General features: G+C 38.2%; 1 protein-coding gene across 3 annotated transcripts in view; it reads left to right on the top strand.

Moving 5' to 3' along the window:
* grik5 (glutamate receptor, ionotropic, kainate 5) overlaps positions 1-22124 on the top strand; it is a 129628-nt gene that overhangs the window by 82614 nt on the left and 24890 nt on the right. For all 3 annotated transcript variants that reach the window (XM_044117268.1, XM_044117267.1, XM_044117269.1), the window contains exons 8-16: positions 5418-5596; positions 6297-6350; positions 7580-7738; positions 8113-8265; positions 11454-11558; positions 14947-15054; positions 19311-19514; positions 21322-21435; positions 21933-22042. In XM_044117268.1, the coding sequence (XP_043973203.1) occupies positions 5418-5596; positions 6297-6350; positions 7580-7738; positions 8113-8265; positions 11454-11558; positions 14947-15054; positions 19311-19514; positions 21322-21435; positions 21933-22042 (1186 nt within the window). The remainder of the gene's footprint in view (positions 1-5417; positions 5597-6296; positions 6351-7579; positions 7739-8112; positions 8266-11453; positions 11559-14946; positions 15055-19310; positions 19515-21321; positions 21436-21932; positions 22043-22124) is intronic.

The following is a 22124-nucleotide window of genomic DNA, read 5'->3' as shown; positions in this document are numbered from 1 at the left end:
TCGGTGAAGTGCTCTCTTCCCCCCTGTAGCAAAACATGATGATGATTCGGCCACCTCTGTATCACACAGATGTGATGGGGTTCTTAGGGTGTAAGCATCCCACATTTTTCTCCAGTTGCATTGATGATCAATTGTAGTTTCATCAGATAAGATCCTTGTTCTTGTGTGCATTTGCAAACTGTAATCCATCTTTCTATGTTGCTTTGAAGGACTGTCAGTAGCTGTGCTGTGAATAATGACAGCACAGCTACTGTGCTGTCATGAAGAGAGGTAAAAAAGTCTGTTTTTTACCTCTCTTATTGAACCGAGGTAAAAAACAGACTTTTTAAATGTTTTTTGGTATTACTGGCATTTAGTCATCCGTAGGGAAGGGAAACAAGAAGAGGACATGCAGTAAATGTCCCAGGACCGGGAATGAACCTGCGTCATGGACTGATACGTGTATAGTGGAAGCAGTGTGTTTGTTGTTTAGCCCTAAAATTAATTCACTGTTGTGCCTCCAGCTAACTCACATGTTGTGAATTAAGCTATCTCAAGCTTGCAAAGCCGTGATCTCATCATCTGATGAATTCTTCTAAATTGGAGAGTAAGCCTATTATATATAACGATCAGAATTTGAATAAAACAATAAATGAGTTTCTTAAAATATTCTCTCATTTAGCAAACAGAAGTAATGTTGATAATCCCACCTGGCCTTCTGTACAACATTTGTTTTTACTCAGTAACAGTGGCTGGATTTAAATGTAAATAAATGCAATATTTCAAACACCGCATTAAAAAATGCATATTTAGAAAGCTGTGGTTCTCAATTACAGTGATGCCAATAAATCAAATTGATCACTTTACACCTCTGCTCATTTTGGCAGCCCGGTCATGAAGCTGTGTCTGTTGTCAGAGTTCAGAAGGCAGCTCATGATGCAGCCTTTCTATTTATTACTCATGCTGAACCTCGGAGGGTTTTAAGGGCAAACCAGTTTGATAAATATTCATGCTTGAAAAGCTTCCCAGTAGTGGAGGAACTTAGCAGACATTTGATTTGACTGGCCGGGCACTCAGAGAGCTTTAGCATCACGGGGGACTCGGAGCTTGGTCACTGCCTGTTTTTATTTTCATTTTGAAAGAGTGCATTATTGATTTATGTTGCAGTCCCCCACTGAGAGTCACAGGAATAAAAGGGCTTAGTTGGATGGAGGCTTTATTATACAAACAGCTTTGTGACTATGTGACATAATAAAACTACCCGTTCTTGGACGAGACAAAAATCCGATTCGTCCGCTGACTAATTGCTAATTTTTTTTTCTTCCTTCTGAGTGAAAATGAGGTGGGCTTCAGTTGTTGTGTAGCTGTCAACTCCTCACTCCAGCGAAGAAGGATTCAAAGTAAAACGACAAACAATAAGACTGAAAGTAGTCAAAAGATTCTGGCAAACAAAATGCTGTGACATTAAGAAAAATTGATTCAGTTGTTGAGAAGCTTTCATTATCTCCTCGGCAGTTAGCGCCCACCCCTCGTCCCCCCGCAGGACCTGAAAGTAAGCTGAATACCAACTGGACTTCATTGAATTGGAGGAGCTTTGAAACAGCATCAGACGTCCTTTTCAGTTTTGATCATCAGCTGAGTGGCCAGATAAGAGCTCTGTTTTTCAGCGGTCTCTTCCTTTCCTGAAAAATTGCAGGCAAACGATGACTGGGACACTTACCCATCTGGGTGAACAAAGATCCAGCTCTCTGAAAGAAGAACAAAAATTACCTGCTAAGAAAGCGTGGAGTGCGTTTGTCATGCATTTTGCCTCGAAGGTGATCTTTACAAGGTTATCGCACTCACAGACTCTGACCCACTTGGCTGTACTATCTATCGCGGTGGAGCCGGTTGCCATGGCTGCCGAATAGGTGCTAACTGCCACTCAACAGGCTTGTTCCGCACTCTGAACAACCGTGTGGGTGTGTGTGGCATGCTATATGTGTGTTTTTATAAATTTTTTACCCAGTTCCTGCTTTACCTTATCTGAACATGTGCATGTTGAGTTCAGGTTTGCTTGTTCTGTATGTTTGCTCACGAGGGATTAAACATTGATGCACTTGAATTTAATATATGTGTGCAGCTGTACCGTGGTGCTGCACAGGTTCGACATCAGACAGTGTTTACCGTCGGCCCCCATTCTTTAATTCATCTTGTTTACTCCGGTGTAGAGAAGGCTTTTCAAAGTGAAGCAGACATACTCACATTGATTCAGTTGAGGTGAACAAAATGCAAAAACACAGTTTTTTTACACTGAACATTGCACATGCACACAAAAAAGGTAAATTAAGAAAGTGCATCCCCATTTCTTTTCTCTTTTTTTCTTACTCCATCTTAATGGTATTCATCTAATGTCTCCTCCCTGAGCGAGATATTCTGCTTAAAGTGCGAGAATCACAGATTTTGGGTCATTTCCGATGTATCCTTCTCTCACTATGCATGAGTCAGAAGCTGCTATCTGAGCCTAATTCCATTATGCAGTTTTCATGAGATGGATGAGGGTTAAGGACGGCGACCGAGCACATGAAGGAGACGGTGGCAGCATAAGAGCCAGATGAATCAAGGCCGAGAGAGGTAACTGGAGCAAAGGGCTCAGACAAGAGAGATGGAGAGGTTAGGGCTTATGTGTGTGAGTTGGAAATTGGTGAAATAGGAAGAGCAAGAGAGGAGCGAGAGGAAGCTGTAAAGTGCATTGATTTTTTTTTTCCTTTCCCCCTCCTTCCTAGAACTAATTAAAGTTTTGGCCTGGTTCAGTGATTACCCCACTGCTTACAGAGGCTTTCTCCACCTATGGGGCTCGGAGTACTACCTTTCCTCTCCTCCTCTCATTCGTCTCTAACTCTCTCTCCTTCCCATTTTCTGTCCCACAGATACCTCGCTCACCACTTATTTACATAGCTGGGGGTGCTTTACTATGAAATTACAATCAGGAAGCACCAAAGCAGACTTTCTAGTAATGGCTTACATGATGTCAAGTGAGACTTCACTGCTATTGGTTCTACTTAGTTTGAAGAGGAATTTGCCTGAAGTGGGAAAATTGTCTGAAGAAGTTTGTCATTCAGCGCTCCTCTATCTGTCCAACCTTATTTTGCATAATCGTTGTATTCAGTTCAAAGGTCGCAGACATGTTTTTAGTTGTAGTCATATGGTTATTTGCAGTCATGATTGGAAGGGGAATTGTCTACATGCAGGGCCAAAGACACTCAAGTAATTAGATAAATGTCTCAGAAAGTTACAACTATGCAACATTTTTGGATACATCAATATCATTTAAAGTTAGACTTAAAGCAAAATAGTTTGCCAAGCAGTACCATTATATACTAAAATAGTGCTTTTAAGTTTATATCAGCAACTAGAAAACCTTTGAACACACAACATTGGTAAATATGGACCAAATATGAAATGCAGATGTAACACATGTTTAGTCCGATAACTTTTATTTTTGCGGGCCCACTCCCTGTGTTGCCCCAAACTCTCCAACTTCTTTAAAGCCCCGGCTCAGAGTTTTACTTCCTCCTTTGACTCCACTCTTGCTGCTGCCTTTGCTGTTCGGCACCTCCCAAACAAATCGATGCATTTCTTCAAATCTACAATCTTGATTACTTGGGGAGTCTGCTATCATCTCGTACAGCATTGTTTCATGTCTAAAACCACCGGCTAAATGCTCAATGATGCGTTGATTTTACCAGAATTGCTGGCGCTGCTAATTCAGAACTCCATTGGGATTCTGCCATTAATGTCCACCGGGCCGCACATTGAGGCTAAGTACTCCTCACTCCGTTGAAAGGTAAAAAACACCCATTATTTTAAATATAACAGAATCCGAATTATGGACAAATGCCTGATATATGCACTCAATTGTTGTTTGGTGCATCGGTTTTATTTTATGCGTGTTTTCACACTTTTTGTATTGACGCTAAACCAGCAATGAAGTTTGGTAAGAATGTAGCTACACATATATTTAAGTTTAATATTGCGCATTATCTTTATATTTTCTCTCCCTGTGCTTAAATATTTTGAAGCACTTGATTATGAGTTTTATTTTTGATAATTGATATTTGAAATTTCACTGTAAATTGATTGACTTGAAATATGATTCTGAAGGGCATTTTTGTTTGACTACTTAAATTATGGTTAATTAACATGATTATTTAAATGTTGAATCAAGTTTCAAAATATTGGAAATGTAATAATTGCATTTAATTTGCATAAACCAGTAGACAAATTTACTCTTATGTGTTAATAATTATTTTCTTTGTATAGATACTATAAAGTCTTTTGGTTATTTTGTTTTGGATCAAATTTTTAATGTGTATTTTTGATCTTTTAGGTTGTTTTTTTTTTCTCTTTTTTTTTGGACTAGAATCTTTACCTGGATGTACGGTTGGCAAGATGGATAATGGATAATGGACTTTGAAACGAATCTGCTTTGACTAAACAATTTTTGTTTTTGCTGCTGTTATTGTCTTATTTTATTTTGTACAATTACTTAGTACATAAATTACAACTGAAACCACTGCCTCCTGTTTTTCATTCACACCTCAGGGTCTTAAAGGAAACTTTTCTGATGTTTCTTTTGTAGCTGCAGTCAAACTAGTCTTTATTTGTTACCTGGACATACAATACATGTAAAATACACCACAGCATGAAGTGAACTTTCAACCAGATAATATAAAAATTAAAAAGAAGCTCTAATATCCTGAGAATAATAAATTAGTTCTGATTTCTTACATTTTGTTTTTAAGATGTAATTAAAAAAGCGTCAAACCGTATTATCTGATATACAACTACTTAAAGCAGGAGTGTTTTGCTATAACAGAAAAAAAGACTCATTATAACCTCACAGTATGTTCTGCATATGTAATTTTTGCCCATATGTCATCAGGAAGTGTGATAGAAGACACAAAAAGCAGTGAATATGTTTAGGTGTAAATATATGTTGCTTAAGCTGTGAGAGACATCTGGTGACACATATTAAGATGAAAAAAATAACTTTTAATTTTTTTACATGAGGGATTACCAGTGTAAAATAGGGGCATTAAGACAAAATCTAATCACTTGTTTTGTGGCAGATGGCCTTATTTCTGCAATGGGCTTTAAGTAAAGTAGGTTGTAAGACCTTCTTCTATTAGTGGCTCTAAAAAAGAGCAACAGCTTACTAAGCATAATGGCAACCAGAAAATAAGTCCCAGTGAGGATTGTTTGTAATAAATATGTCCTGTACAGACCATATAAAGTTATAATTTGCTTTCCTACATTTAGCTAAAAGTATTTTTCAAGTATTGTAGAAGGACACGATGCCCCTTAATCTTCTCCACATTACAAACCAAAACGTCAAAATACTCTGATATACTCTGACATACTCTGATATACTCGTCTTTGCTCTGCGTTTCTCTCAGGCCTGCTGAGGTTGGAGGAACTCGTTCGTCGCTTTCTCATCTCGCGGGAGACGCTGTCCGTCAGGATGCTGGACGACAACCTGGACCCCACGCCCCTCCTAAAGGAGATCCGTGACGACAAAGTAGCCACCATCATCATTGACGCCAATGCTTCTGTCTCTTATCTCATCCTCAAGAAGGTCAGGTCTACCGAACATTGGTACACTCCTCAGAACCACCCACACATTTGAATTTAAAGTTGCTTTTGTGGCAAGCAGCTTGACTCATTTGGTGTTTATTTCTGTTATGTAGTTAAAATTTTCAATTTACACTGTTAAACAGTGCAGTGCCCACAATTTGTGAAAGAAATACTTCGAAGTTCTTCAGTCACACGTGTGTTCGAATAGGATTAACATCTAGTTTAGATCTTTTTTCTGCCCTGTGGAATTGCATGTCAATTAGCTACACTCCACTGAAAGTTTTGGACAAAAAAAAAATAAATTTTTTTCTTTCTCTTATACAAAGACTCTCATTTTGCTGGGATGCGGTGCAGATGTTAGCCCGGCTTTGCTCTGATTCATTCTGATGCCGATAGCCAGTGGAGTGAGTCACGGTTAGAATGGGATGCTTTCTCCTGGAGTGCCTGTCCGCCCTCAGCAAAATGTACTAGTGTTAGGCTGATGATGTAAAACTGTGATTAACGTATGCTTCCTCGTCTCCCTTTGTCACATTCTCTCTTATTTTGTCCTTGTTCTCTGCCTTCCCCATTATGGGTCCTCTCTTCCCTCCTTTTGCTTGCCATCCGTCTTCCTCTGTCATTTCTTATTCTCTCTCACCACATTCATATCTCACCTGCTGCCTCTTTATTTTTTCATCTTGTTCTCTCTCTTTGTCCTACAGGCATCAGAGCTGGGAATGACATCAGCATTTTATAAGTACATCCTCACCACCATGGTAAGAACATGCCGATTCTCCGTCCTGTGCTCCATCCTTTTCACGTGTTCCTCCCTTCCTCCATTCCGCTCTTCCTATTCTTCTGTCTGAACGCGAGCGAGCAAAGGTGCTAAGGCGGAGAAAGCGTTCAATAAGGGGAGGTAGAGTGAGGTGACAGCGGAGGGAGAAAAAAGAGGAAGATAGATGAAAGATAGAAAAAGAGAGGAAGAGATCTGAGAAGCAAACATGCTGTTCAAAGATGCGGAGAAGCAGGGCGAAGAAAGGGGTCTGAGGTGAAGGTGATGACAGATGAGATGTGTTTGTTTTTTTTTTCTTCACCACCCGCCACCTTCTTCACGCTTCTAGGCTTTTCATCTGCCTCCTTGATATACCTCCATCCCTTTTAGCATTTGAATTATAGTGTCATTTTACATCTGATTTTTATTTTTTCCTCCTTTCTGCACTTTGTACTTGATGTGTTCTTGTGCCTTGGATGCACTTGCATGCATGTCACTTTGAAAAGCCACTCAAGCATTTTCCATCAACCCTTCTTATCCTTCTCCATCACCTTTCCCCCGCGCTACGAGGAAGCTTGCATTTCTCTTTATTGCACTTCTGTCTGCACTGTTATTTTCTTACATCCAAAAGTTTAATATACCGTGCCCACAATATTTCTATTCCTTGACATTTTTTAACATTTTGCCACTTTACAGCTGCAGACTTCCATACATTTTCCTGACATTTTATGTGATAGACCAACTTAAAGTAATCCAGAATTGAAAAGTATAATGAAAACAATACAGTCATTTACAAATAATAAAAAAAAATGTTTCATACATATATTAATATATTCAGCCCTCTTTTCTCCGATACAATTAAATAAAATATAGTACTGCCAATTTTTAAAGTACTTTGAAGCAAAGTTTGGTAGTGTATGAAGCTTAATTTTTTTTTTATCCTAGCTTTTTAGTTGCAAATTTTTACTATTCCACAAGACAAATTCAAAACATAAAGTTAGACCTGCAGTGGCATGGTTTAGATTAAAGCATACTCTTATGTTGCAATGGTCCAGTCAATCTGTTGATCTGTGTTATGAAATAGAAATAACATGCATTAAATCTTGTAGCAGTGATGTGAGAAAAGGTGAGAAATAACCTTTCGAATATTATTTGAACAGCACTGTGTTGTCAACCGTCCCTCTCATCTGAATGTTTTCTCTCTGCCCTTTTATTTCTCCTTTGCTTCTTCAGGACTTTCCCCTCCTGAGACTGGATGACATTGTGGATGAGCAGTCCAACATCGTTGGATTCTCCATGTTCAACACCACACACCCGTTCTATTTGGAGTTCATCAGGAGCCTGAACCTTTCATGGAGGGAGGGCTGCGATTTGACGTATCCCGGCCCAGCGGTTAGTGAAAACACAGACTTGTGCAAAACAAATGCTTTGTACTACTTATAAAGCTTTGTCTGTTTGCCACGTAATATTAAGCTGCTCAGTTCCTGCTGATGATTCATGGACCATTTAAAGAGATTTAGTTGCTCCTTTGCTCCAATTTAATAGCTGTTGATGTACTGTATCCATCTCTTTCCCTCTTATTTACTCATTCCGGACGTCTGTTTTTCTCTTCTCCTCCTTTATTTCTGTTATCCTTTCAATCTTTAACGCCAGCGCCTCCCTCCTCATTACATCTTCTGCCTTGTCTCATTTCCCATCCTCCCCATGTTTGCATCCGTCCTGCCCTTTCTGCCTCCCTCCTTTTGTCTCCTGTTCTCTTTCAACAGCTCTCTTCAGCGCTGATGTTTGATGCCGTCCATGTGGTTGTGGGGGCGGTCAGGGAATTGAACCGCAGTCAGGAAATTGGAGTAAAGCCCCTGAGCTGCACCTCGCCTCAGATCTGGCAACACGGGACCAGCCTCATGAATTATCTTCGCATGGTAAATGCCTCTCGTCTTCCATGTGAATATTGCCTACAATGCATCTCAAGTCATTTATATGATCTTCTGCACACAAACATGTCTGTTGTGACGGTGAAATGTCTAATTAGGCATCAGTTTGACACTTTTTGCCTGAATTATTTTTATTGATTTTGTTCAAAATGGGCTCACGTAATGTTATGAGGTCATCAGAGAAATATTAGCCACCTGGTTAGCACTCGATTTGAAATCTATCATTGCTTGAAAAAATGTTTGCTGATTTTTCTGCATTCTTTGTTTGTAATTCTGTGAAATATTTTTAAATATTTTTGCACGTGCTGCGTACCGTAACTTCCAGACTATAAACCGCAAGTTTTTGTCCACACGTTTTGAACACTACGATGAGGCTAATATTTGGCTCTTTACCAACGGGTTTCAAAAGACCGGATTGCTGCGTGGCGAAGAGGATGGCACAAACTCTAGAGAGAATTTGGCTTGAGACAAACGTGACATCGAGTTACAGCGAAAGAGAGAGAATACGTAAATTAAAGAAGACGACTTCAACAGTTTTAGTGTGCAAACGATGATGATCAATGACTTTTCGTGGTCAAATGCTGTATTTTTTTAAAGCACCCTTGTTACAGGCACTCTCCGGAAAATCACTTATGGTAGGAATTTATGTATGTTACCGTTGTGTATTTAACTTTTAACGACAATATATTGACACAATTTGTTCTTTTCAAGGTTAGTGATTCGACTTACATTTAGGTCCATTAAATAGTCTGGAAATTGCAATATTTAGGTTTTAAAATTTATATTTTTAAAATAGGTATCTATCTGTCCATCCATTCATCTGTTCATCCATCTGCTCATTCATCCAAGTCTGCACCATAAATTTGTAATGAACTTTCATTTTCGTACTTTAAAACATATCTAACACAGCATTAAATTACTTAGAAACCCTGATGGTAGCGCTTGAATTCAGAGTTTTTTTAGTATTTCATTTTGCTTCAGTCCTTTGAGGAAAATTGTTACTAATATTGGTGGCCTAATATTGGTGATAGAGCCACCCGTGTGCCTAACTGCTGAAGGTTACCAAGCACCTGTAAAACTCATGGAGCTGAAATTGTTGTGAAATTGCAAGAAATGTTGACTTTAGGTCTTTTTTCTCTGCCAAATGCTTTTACTGTGGAGTCGTGGCTTCATAATAGAACAGCACACCACCACTTCAGTGTCAGCTAAATCCTGGTGAATGTCTTTTACATGGACGGGCTTTTGATTTGCTCACCTGGCAATCCTTGAAGCAGCTCTGTCGAAAACTTTTTCTGCTTTTCTAGATAATACTTTCTTTTGTAGCTCCTATTTAGTAATTTTACTGCAGTTACCTTTGAATAGTATTTTCTTACATTCTTTTTCTGCTTTTCTCAGCATCAACTCTTGTATTTTTCAGCATGTCAGGTTGAAAAATTGAGGCTGGAGGTTGGGATAAGATTTGAAGGATCACAAAATGTTAAATCTGATTTTTGTCTCTCTGGATTTATAAGATTTTATTAGAATATTGCACTTATAACAACACATGTTAAAAGCCTTAACTCGTCTGTTTTCAGACTTCAGTTTTATTTAGAGATAAAATCACTTACTGCTACTATAAATTTTTTAAGAGATGGATACTTCTATTAAAATGTTATGTAGCCGCTCTGTTGACTGTGGTTCCTGTCACACGGTAATTTGTCCGTTAACAATTATTTTCATCATTGATTAAGGTGGCGCTCATTTTCAAATGACCAATAAAGTATTAGAAAAGACCAATTACAATTTCCCAAAGACTGAGGTGACAACTTCAGTTTACTGCTCCAATAATTACTCTACTGTGTAGCTGAAACTTGATAATTCAGGCAAGAAAATTATTTTCTTTAGAAGAAAGTAAAACTTTATACTTTTTAAATCCTTTTTAAAATTCTATTAACTGTTTCTACTAAAAAGGACAACATAAGTCTATTTATGTCTTTTTTGTAACTTACAGTGCAGTATACTTCAGTATGTTTGTTGTTTTGGGGAGGATGAGACTAACATCAATTGATTCTTAAGGATATTAATGCATGTAATTTCATTTAGGAGTATCAAATTAAAGGGGGCAAAATGCAAAAAGATGCACAACCTCTTATTTTCCATTTTTACAATAGGAAAAAAAAGAAACTAACATGTTGCTTTGTTCAGTGCTCACCAATGAACTACATTAAAGGTTGTGATGGTCACATGAAGACATTTGAAACAAATGAATGGGTATGAATACTTTAAATTTCTGAAAATCAGATTGAGATTCAAATATTTCAGATTTGAGAACAAAAAATAAGAAAAACAATCCACATATCTACCACTTATCAATAAGATTTACAGTAGTTTAAATCCTTTATAATGAACCATAGATTGTCTTCACACTATTTGGAGTAATGAAGGCAAAAGAAAAAATCCTGACACTTTTAAGTCACAGGCTCTTTAAATCTCAACCCAAATTTTTTGGTGAGTTATTTTCTTTAAGCATATTAATAAATGAAAGCATGTATGTTTACCCTGTGTATCATCTGCATCTCATGTTGCTTGTAACCTCTGTCTGTTGATGTTTTTTGGCATCTCCCTTCTCTGGTCGTCTGCTTCCCTCATCAACGACCTGTTGTCAAGGCAGCCTGTGTCCCATCTCTCATTGCCTGAGGCCCATCTGCCCGACATCTGTCTTTGTTAGTCAACATCATGGTGCGCTCCATCTCCAGCACGCTGCTATTCATCATAGTTCCTTCAAACTGTGCCAGCACCTGGGCTGTGGAGTGGCCGAGGCGAGGTGTGACGTGCAGGTCTGGGTCTTATTAAAGAGGCTGTTGACTCTCTCTTCTGCCCTCTCTCAGCCTCTCGATCAGTCACTTTCTCCTAGTTGATCCACAACTGATCATCCCTGTCGAGGCCAGATTTAGCCACTTTCTCTCTTTCTCTCCCTGTGTGTCTTGTTCTCTGTTTTTTGGCTCTTTATTCCTCCAGAGTGTTGTTTTTACCGGTCTAATGATGATCGATTGTGAGAGGCACGTTTGTTTTCATGCAGAGCGCTGATTTTGTTTGTGTCTCTGCCTGTTTTTGTGCTTTTTTCCCCCTAATTTCCTTTTTTTTTGCTCCTCTGCCACTGTCATACTTCCTCATATCCTTCTCCATCTGCCTACCAGGTGGAGTACGATGGCCTGACCGGGCGAGTGGAGTTCAACAGCAAAGGTCAGAGAACCAACTACACCCTCCGGATCCTGGAGAAACACAGAGGAGGCCACAAAGAGGTCAGGAGCCACCTGTTATGATGTAGCAACCAGATCACAGCAGCCTTGGGGTTTGGGTTAGTTACAGGTCACCTGGATGGTTTCAGAGAGCCGGCGGAGGCATTTTACAGGAAGGTTAGCGCCATCGCAGATTCCCCCTGATGCTGCAGAGGTCTCTGCTTTATTCAACAGATGTGCGTTTAACCAGAAGGCCTTTCACTCTGCAGTAGACATATTTAGTTACTGGAGTACAATAGAAAGCTTGACCTTTAGAGGCTTTCCATGTTGTTGCTTATCTTTCAGAAAGATTTTTTTAGCGCAAATTCAGCCCAGGTCATATGTTTTGGATTTATATATTTCTCCTATCAGGTTTCTGTTTTACCTATGATTCATGCTGCATTTTTACTTATTTTACTTGTTCTGAATTATCTCTCTCTCTCTCTCTCTCTCTCTCTCTCTCTATATATATATATATATATATATATATATATATATATATATATATATATATACATATATATATATTAAAAGATAATGCGTTTAGTTTCTTCTTTTTTTGAAAAACAAAACATTTCTTTTTATAATTTGACATCTTTGCTCACACTTTATCCAATTAATAGCGGCGTTTCTAAAACCTTTGTCTAACATAACTGAATTTGCTGGAGGCTTGAAGCAAGCTTGATCGGTATTGATTTTGGACTCCTTTGTCTTCACATGAAGTATGAGCTCGGTCTGTTTTCTGGAACAACAACAAAGAAAATTCATTAAAATGGTCCTGAATGTAATTTTTATATCTTATCAGCTGAACCTCAGTATGTAAAATTCACAGAGAGGATTTGATGTTAAACAGACAAGACTTAATGAGTCAAAAATACTTTTATTTAAAAAATATCGCTCAGAAACAACTATTGATGGGCTGCATCAACAGGATTGAAACTACTACTACTTTTTGGCAGGGATTTTATTTTTAATTCAGTTATTTTTCTTATTTTGGTGTAGCCTTAAATAGACCACATTACGAATTTCACTAAGCAAATCGAGCATGAATAAATATTGAATTATTAGTGTTGAAAATGTTTTCACATTTTGTTACATTGCAGCCAAAAACCTTAATGAGTTCACTGCTGTTTTATGTGGCAGATGAAACCAAAGCAGGATATGATGTACAACTTTGGCGTGCATGTTAATTCAGCTCTGCTGGGTCATTACTTATGGAACCACTTATTGACCCAATTGCAGTGTTTTGGTTTATGTCTGAGTGTTCAGAGAAATTTCCCTCAACATACAATGTTTTTCATGTGAGCCTGGTTAAGTTCTTGTCTCATATAGTTGAGCCACACAGCAATCGTAGCTATTAGGGCTTTCTTTCTCTTTGGTAGAAATGTTCTACTTTTGGGTCTGTTTAGGTGGATAACCATGTTTTTTAGATTTGCAGTCCATAGCAGACTTACCGTTGAGGTTATAGATTGAACAGTGCTCTATGAAATATTCAAAACTTGGGAAAGTGTTTTGTAACCTAATGTTACTTTAAACTTCTCCACAACTTTATCCCTGACCTTTCGGCTGTGTTCCTTGGTCTACATGATGGTGGTTGTTTACTAATGTTTTCTAGTAAATCTCTTAGGAGCTGTGTATATATACTGAGATTAAATTACATACAGGTCAACTCTATTTACGCACCCTGGGGCTCGGCTATTCTGTTGCTGCTGACCCACAGTTCTCACCCTACTGCTTACTGTGCTTTTAATCTATTGCATTCATTGTTTTTATGCTTTACATGAATGTGAGTATGATAATCTTACGACGTTCTTGTTGCTATGTTAAATCATTTAGCATATAATGTTTTAATAGCTGATACATATATTTTTACCTGTTTTACTCTAGCCATTTGTTTTAAATTTCTAAAATAAGAAATACAGCTTTAGTGTATGTTTTTTTTTTTTTAGTGGCTATAAACCAAAGACAGATCTGCACGTGCTTGGACAATTAAATATTCATGTTTGTTTTTGTAGTTGCTAATTAGAATATACAGTATGAAGGCAATTAGTTACACAAGATTTTATTTGGAGTATTGGAGAAAAGGGGTTGAAGACAAATTCAAATCACACTTTAAAGTTTTTCTTCTACAATATAACTATGCACTAACTTTAATGCATTTATAACTGTTGTTCTATAGCATAAAATTCTAATACAATACAATGAAATATGTAGTTGTAAAGCTACAAAAGATGGAAAAGTTCAAGGCACTATATTAGTCAGTGCACAACAATGTAAAATACAACATAAAATTCTGGTAAAGTCTTAAACATTTTTTTCATTATCTGCGATAAAACTACCAAGAAAAAGCAATCCAAATCAAACAGTTTAATTCCCATTTTACTTATTTGTATAAATTGTGCTGTCTGGCTAATCCATAACCAAATAACGTCCTGGGAGTCTTGTCAAAAGTCATTATAATTTTCTGATGGCCTCCTTAGAAAAGTATTAGGAATAAGTGAAGAGAGATTAAGCATTAAAAAGCTAAGTTAAAGTGATTGAAGGGAAAGCTGCTTGTCTGGAGGGAACACTTCCTCCTTCCTTCTCCTCAGTATGTCTCCCAGATCTCTGCTATCAGTCAAGTGTCTTCAATATTTACACATCTTCTCACTTAAAGGTAAACTAAAACTCAGCTGAGCTGTAGTGATTAACATTTTAACTTTGCCCACTTGTTTGTTTGGTGACATCCACTTTAGACACCCAGCAGCGGTTCACGAATAAAAAAAAAAGAAAAAAATGCTTTTAAATGTCAGAGCAGGATAAAAACTATAATAGAAATGGTGCAGTTTTTTTCAGTGGAGCCATTACCAGTTTTCTGACCCACTGAAACGTGTGCGGTATATTCATAGGAAATGCCTCTGTGAGCCGCTGATCCACTCGTTGGTTAGGTCATAATCACACACTTATGCACCGAACTGACTTTGCTGTCTCCATAAAATAGAAATAAATGTGCTGTTATGCAATTCAAGAAAGGTGTGAATAAAGAAAAGAGACGTGGCTATAAAACAGCTAATCATGGATGCTTTTTATTCCCATCAATGCCAGCCTGTCACCAGCTCATTGCTTTGCTTGTAAATCGCAATTGGGTTATAATGGTGCATATTACTGCATTTTTTTGGACTCCTGTGGGAGCTATAATATCAATATAGATATGTGGTACATAACAGGCTGTAAAGAGAAAGTACAGAATATACAGTGCAGAATGTTTGCATTTTAAAGTAGACCACTGGGATGGTTGTGCTGACTGATGTACTTCAGCTTTTAGTGTGCTGCAGTTTAAATGTATATTTAACCAGATTCAATTAGAACTTAAGAGTTCATTATGCATTCCACAATGGTTATTGATTTTCTCTTGTTTTGTATTTTGTGTTAGATTGGGATTTGGTACTCCAACAACACTTTGGCAATGAACTCCACCAGTTTGGATATTAATGTCTCAGAGACGCTGGCGAACAAGACCCTGATTGTCACCACCATCTTGGTAAGGCTACCTCATATGTGTCCACACTGGCAAGTAGAGTTGTTTTTGTGCTTGCCTGCTGTGCTGGAGCTCACGCTGTGTTTTGGTCTCTTTCTGGCAATTTAGCCGTGGCTGTAGCTGTCATAGAAACTGACAGAGCACTGAGAAGGACGTGTTACTTAAATGAGGCTGCCAGAGTGCTGGTCTTTTATTAATGTCCTGCTGTCCTTTGGCTATTTAGATGTTTAATGACGGTAATGTCTTTGCTGATCCATCATCTTCTTTCTTATAATAAATGCCTTGTATTCACTGTTTTAAAGGATTAAACTAAAATACAAATAAATGTGTTGTGTGACACTGTTCTTTTGGGTCTTTGTTTAAAAAAAAAATCAAAGAAGCAATACAGAGAGAAAATGGACTTTGCTAAGGTAAAGCAACTCATCTGTCAGGAATATGGACGGAAAGTGCTCTGTGACAAGACCAGTGTCATCCTTGTCCCCAAAACACCTGGAGTAGCTGCTGTATTGCACTTACCCGCGTTCCCATGAAGTGCTTGGAGAACATAGTGAAAGCCTGCACACATCCTCCCCAGCTGCTGCAGTTGACCTGCTGTGTTTTGCATGTAGGCCAAACCGTTTCCAAAGATGAAGCAATAGTTTCTGCACTGTGCTCTTCCCTCCCTCGCCAATAAATCAGGAAAATATGTTTGAACACTGCAAAATCTATAATCTAAGTAATATTAAATATCTTAGATTAAGGGGATTTATGCTTGTTTCTTTTCCGGCAAGATACGTTTTCTCACTAGGAGGTTTTTATGTTAGAACAATCCTCTTATTTTACGTGCTTTAATGGTTAATTATCTCAGTAATTTATTTCTTATTATTAAATCAAAAGTTACAAAGCAACACCTCATGTTTTTCCTTTAAATACTTATAGACACTAATGTTCTCCTACATTTTTCATGCAATTGTGGAGTTCTGCTAATCTGTCCACAGTGCACCAAAACGATTGTATCCCCCAGAGAGTTCAAATCTTTTTCACCCATGATTGTCCAGCCAAATTTAACCTTAACTACAATATTAAATTTGCAAATGGCACAATCATCATTTTTTATTTTTTTACACATTAGACACTGAAGAGTCATTTTACATTGAAGAAATAAGAAGCCGGTCATCTTAGGTTCAGGACAACAACTTTCTAAAGGGGAGAGCTTGCCTGAGTATTTTTAGATCAATGTGAGTGAGGACCAAAGATCACCTAATCAGAAATCGGTAAGGCAGAGGCTTGTTTCTGCCACAACCGAGTAGTTTAGGTTGGACTCATTAACTAACTAACTAACTCAATGCACCACTGAGAATATTTTGACATGCTGTTTCACAGCCTGTTACAGCAGCTGTCTTGCACTGTTCTGTAAAGCTCTGCCGAGGTTTGTAGATGATTATATAGTTACCAAAACAGAAATATGAGCCACCCAGGAGCGCTGCAAACTGCACTGGAGCAAGAATTCACTGAAGATCATCCAGCCATTAACAGAAGCACCTGCACACCTACCAGCCGATTCAAGAACTGTTTCTATCCAGAAGCCATCGGCATTCAGAACTGAAGAAAAAAAAAGCCATTTTCTGTTTATTCAGTTATTTTACCTATTGTTAAGTCCTTGAAATTACACTGAATAACTTATATAAATTTACACAAATTACACCCTTCTACACTGCAGCCCATCCCACTCACCGTTTAGATGCCAGATCTTCCTATTTATTCCATTTTTTTCTATCTATTGTAAGGTTATCAGCATAAAATGGATAGGAAAAAAAATCCAAAATGTTTATTGTTACAATTTGAGAATTATTAGTTGTTCTCCTACAGTACAGTAAAATGCAACAATTTGTGACTTTTTACACTTCTGTGTTGCAGTAAATTTAAGATAAAAGGCTGACTATGACATTAAGTGATTTGTTTAGATCACTTGTTAGACTCTTTTTTTAAATATTTTATTTATTTAAATCAATCAACCCATTTCTGATTCAGTTTCTATTGCCAGAGTCTCTGAAACGTCATTTTTCTTGTGAAACCTGATGCATTTATTTCTCTGCTGCACCACTTTTGAGATAAATCAAGCCCTTTCTATGATAGCCTTGCTGCCACCCAGGTTTATCTGGAACAGTTTTCTTCACCGAGCAGACTGTAGTTTTTTACTCTGTAAAGGTCCCACACTAACCTGCATCTGCAGCCATCTCCCACTAGCGAATTATGTCTATTGAAGCAATTTTCTATTAGTGTTCTGTAGCTGTAAGAGACTCACAGGGCAGATAAAAATGTTCTAAGTTGTTCTGACTCTGCTGAGGCGTGCTGACCTTTATCTATCAGAGGTCAAACTTTGGAAAACAGTTTTATAAAAATCCTTTGACACATTTAGAAATACATTTTATCTTCTGTCAGATCTTTTAAAATGACTGATAACTGTTAATAGATTTTTAGTAGAGGCTTGAAAATGTTTAGTCTTGTGAAAGGTTTTTCCCCTCTTTTGTGTTTATTCAGTTTTTACCTTTTTGTCACACTTAAATGTTTGAGATGATTAACCACATTTTTTAATTTAAGACAAGGATAACTAGATGATGATTTCATTTATTTAGAGGAAAGGTTATACAAACCACTCTGGTTCTAAGTAAACCAGCTCCTTGGTAAATTAGAAATCATTTGCCTATCTCACAACATGAAGTAGGAAGTTACAAAAATATTTCAAAAAGCAACACTTTATGCCTTTTATAGAAAGAAATTCAAGAATAAATGAGAAACAAGGCCATTGAGATCAATCATGCTGGAGAGAATAACGGTGCAATTTCTTAGGCTTTGCGAACCACAGAGAGAGCCATTATCCACAAATGGGAAAAAAAAAACATGGAACAAAATTAGTGGTTATGATTCAGCATTAAAAAGAGACTCGGCAAAAATGACATCTATAAAAAGAGTTTGAAAAAAGGTCAGTTTCACATTTTCCACAAAATATACAGATTAATATTCTATGGACTAAAACAAAAGTGGAACTTTTGGAAATGTGTGCATCACGTTGCATTTGGCATAAACACAACAATTCAGACAAAAAGCGTCGGCCATGAGGGTGACAGTGTGTTAGTCTGGACCTGGACAACATTCTCATTTCTGCTCTCCTAATGTAAAAAACAACAAAAAAACAAAATGGTTTTAATGAGCCAACACAAAGTCTGGATGTCATGGCACTTCCTTAACCTGTCTGTTCAACTTATAGTGTAGCTGATTTTAAAACAACCAAAATGTGATGTAAAGACTCTTTCTCAGTTATTATAAAAGGTTGACGGCAGTGATTGCTACCAAAGGATGGCACAACCAGGTGTTATGTTAGTATCTTGAGTTGTTTTTGGTTTATTTCTGTAATCTTTTTTAAGTTCAATCCTCTCCAAGTGATTCTAGTTTGTTTATCCCTTGTGTCAAGCTGTTATGTTACTCCAGTTTTATTATTATGTTCCTTATGTCTTCTTACTCTTTAGATTATTTCTTAGTCCCCTGCGTACTCTCTCTATAGCCCCTTGAGTCATTTTTTCTCTCCTCTCACGTCTTTAACCAGTTAACCCATCAGCCCAGGTCCACTGTTCCACATTCGCTCTCCCAGTACTTAAACACTTCTGCTCCTCTCAGAATTTGCTGATTCCTCCTGTTAACTCTGATTACTTCCCTGTTTTATAATGCTGGCTTTTCGTTCTGGATTTCTGTTTTTGTTTGGCTTTGGCTCCCTGTGTGTTTTTGTAATTTTTTTATTTTTATTTTTTTCATTAAACATTTTTCATCTACAAGCTGCCTCTCCCTCTCTGCATTTGGCTCCACTTTAAAACAACACATCATGGCATGTTAGTATTTGGGGGTTGACTTTGCTAGATTTTACTATTATTAAAAGATCATTTGAAATTTGATTTTTGTGTTAACAAGTTGTCTTTGATATTAAAAACTGTGTAATTTTCTTAAATTTAAGTTTGACAAAAAAGGAGCTCATTAATTTTGTTGCAAAGAATTAGCACAGACTTTTGACACCACTTGCATCTTTCCAGTTAATTTGAAGCAAAAAAGCAGATCACAAAAACTATACTTGTGCTAAACAAGTTAATGAGAAACGTTTGAACTGCCTTGTTATTTAAACCTTAATTAGCTGTTTGAAAATCCCTACAAGAAATCAATAGTGATGTCTTCTACAACTAAACACTCTGTCTGTTTTAGACTAAGATTCGTCATGTTTTCCCTCTGCACAGGAGAACCCATATGTGATGCGCAAGGACAACTACCAGGATTTCGAGGGAAACGAGCAGTACGAGGGTTTCTGTGTTGACATGCTGAGGGAGCTGGCAGGCATCTTAAAATTCTCCTTCAAGATCAAGCTGGTGGATGATGGGTTATATGGGGCCCCGGAGCCCAATGGCTCTTGGACCGGCATGGTAGGAGAGCTGATCAACAGGGTGAGTACTCTGCAGAACGCATGCAGCAATAACTAGAAAATGTGCTACAAACACACAGCGATTCATCCACACAGCCACACACTTGTACACACACTTGTGTTGTAGCCCCAAACCACAGTTCTGCTGTAACTCCCCATGTCTCAAATTGCCCTCAGAGGGGAGTAACACTCTTATCTAGGACAAAGGCTGAATTGATAATTCTCCAGAAGACACTGAAAAATTTGCTAAATATTGCCTGCTCTGTGTTTCCAAGCTGAAAACCACTCCTGACCACTTTCTTTTGCATATATACAAATATCGAATTTTTTTCCACTCCACCTGTCCAGGCTTATTGAGCCTGTGACTGACACTCTGGTTGAAGCAGGCTAATGAGAGCCCCTCTCTGTTTAATTACCGTACGGTATACTTCAATTACCGAGCCATGGTCCCTGTGTGGGGTCTGCCACAGCGGCGCTCCCCCAGCTCTCCATGCCTCCTCACCCTCCCCGTCTTCCTCGTAGCCCGATCACTCGGCTGTAATTAGTAGCCCATGTTCATCAATTAACTTTTAATGGAAGAGATGAAGGGGAGGCAGAACGACCAGAGACCTGCAGGTTTTATGCAGGTGGAAAGACCAGGGACCTGGTGTTTACTTTCAATTAGCTTAATTTGGATCTTGGAGAAATAGTACGAGCATGTGCAAGAGAAAATAGTATGTCTGCATATTTCATAAAAGGTGGCTCAGTGAATATTTAACACGCTCAGTGTGGGGCCTTGCAGAAGTATGCTAACTTTTGCACCTGAATTTTCCCACTGAGGGACATTCTGTACCCATCCTCAAAACTGCAGCCAAGTGCAAGAACAGAAAATGATAAAAGAGAATAAATTCAACAAATAGCATCCAAAGAATCGTGCTGCCTTTGTTTTCACCCATGATTTTTCTCAATCTTCTTTCCAAAATAGATCTTGTTTGATTAAAAGCATCTCTAAACTTCAATACCACAAAATTGCAAAAATAATTTTTTTTTGTGCTGAATAAAACAAAAAAAGTTTAGCTCGAATGTTCTTGCTAAACATTCAGCAAGAACATTTAGCTCTTGCTGAATGTTCGGGTTGGTTTTCCTGTTTGAAGCGCAGCCTCCATGCCAGTCGTCATGTTTTTTCAGCCTGTAGCTGATTTGGCTCCAGAATTACTCTGTATTTTGCTTCACCCATCAACCCATCAACTCTCACAAGCTTACCTGTCCCTTTTGAAAAGAATTTCCCCACAACATGATGCTGCCAACACCATATTTCACAGCAGGAACAATACAAGCACAAAAATAGTGTTGGTTTTCCACCCTGCATTTCTTCCAGATGTTTCTTTTACAGAAAGGTTGGAAAGTTAAATTTTAGACCAGAGTAGCTCCTTCTATGTTTGCTGTGTTGAACTGTTCTCAAACAAGCTGCTGAAGTTTTCTCAGAGCAGCTGGATTTAAAAATAGATCAAATGATGCACATGTGGACTCTTCTGAAGGTGATTTGCTGGGTAACATTTTATTTAGGTGCTTTACTGTCAACGGGGTATCATCTTAAAATGTTGTTTAACATTAAATAAGAAAAAGAATCATTTTCCTTTCACATCATAATTGTTTATTTAAATACACTGCAGTATGTGTTATGCTACAAAATGCAAGAAAACTTATACTGGTACGAACAGTTTGTCTGTTTCTTGTTTTTTTTTTTCGCCGACCACTGTTTGTACTTTTTCTCTTGTCCTTTGCCACTTCTATCTCCTGCTCACCCCTGCTGCTATCTACCCACCCATCTATCTGTGTCAATCCTCCAGAAAGCGGACCTGGCTGTGGCAGGCTTCACCATCACATCAGAGAGAGAGAAAGTTATCGACTTCTCTAAGCCTTTCATGACCCTGGGGATCAGCATCTTGTACCGAGTTCAATTGGTGAGGGTGTTATCTCGGGCTGTCGGGCACCTGCTGGCTGATACTTACTTCAGATCCTGTACTGGATTTGATATGTTTTTAAGTCCTCCCATTGATGAAGAAGACGCCAGGCTGACCTCGCTGAAATGAGCGAAACCGCTTATTGCTTGAGAGTTGATCCCTTTGATTGTATTAGTGCAAGTCCTCAAGTTCATAGTGAGAATTTATTTTTGCTCAGTAAGTCAGAGCTGTGTTACAGTGGCAGCTCTACATTGCTAATGAGGTTTTGGGTCCAGGCCAGGCTCGCTCTGGCAGACAGCATTGTTAAAAAGCATTTATGGATCGAATCATTAGAGTATCAAAGCACTGCAGATGCTGTATTAAAGTGACGGGGAGTACACTGCCCTCCTGTGGTACGAAGGAGACATCTTTCATAATAACTGCTGTCTGTCCCCATTGTCTCAGATTTCTCATCTATCTGTGTCTTTACTTCTTCTTCTTTTCCCACTTTGTTTCAGGGTCGAAAGCCAGGCTACTTCTCCTTCCTGGATCCTTTCTCTCCAGCTGTCTGGCTCTTCATGTTACTCGCCTACCTGGCTGTCAGCTGCGTGCTCTTCCTGGCAGCAAGGTCAGTCCATTACATCACACACTGCACTGATTGTCTGCAGCTCACATCTGAGGTCTCTTGCCATTTATATTGTTAAACACAA

The sequence above is a fragment of the Gambusia affinis genome, linkage group LG05, assembly GCF_019740435.1.
Source record: "Gambusia affinis linkage group LG05, SWU_Gaff_1.0, whole genome shotgun sequence".
NCBI lineage: Eukaryota > Metazoa > Chordata > Actinopteri > Cyprinodontiformes > Poeciliidae > Gambusia > Gambusia affinis.
The sequence above is the reverse complement of the archived record's forward strand: the minus strand, read 5'-3'. Positions and strand labels throughout refer to the sequence as shown.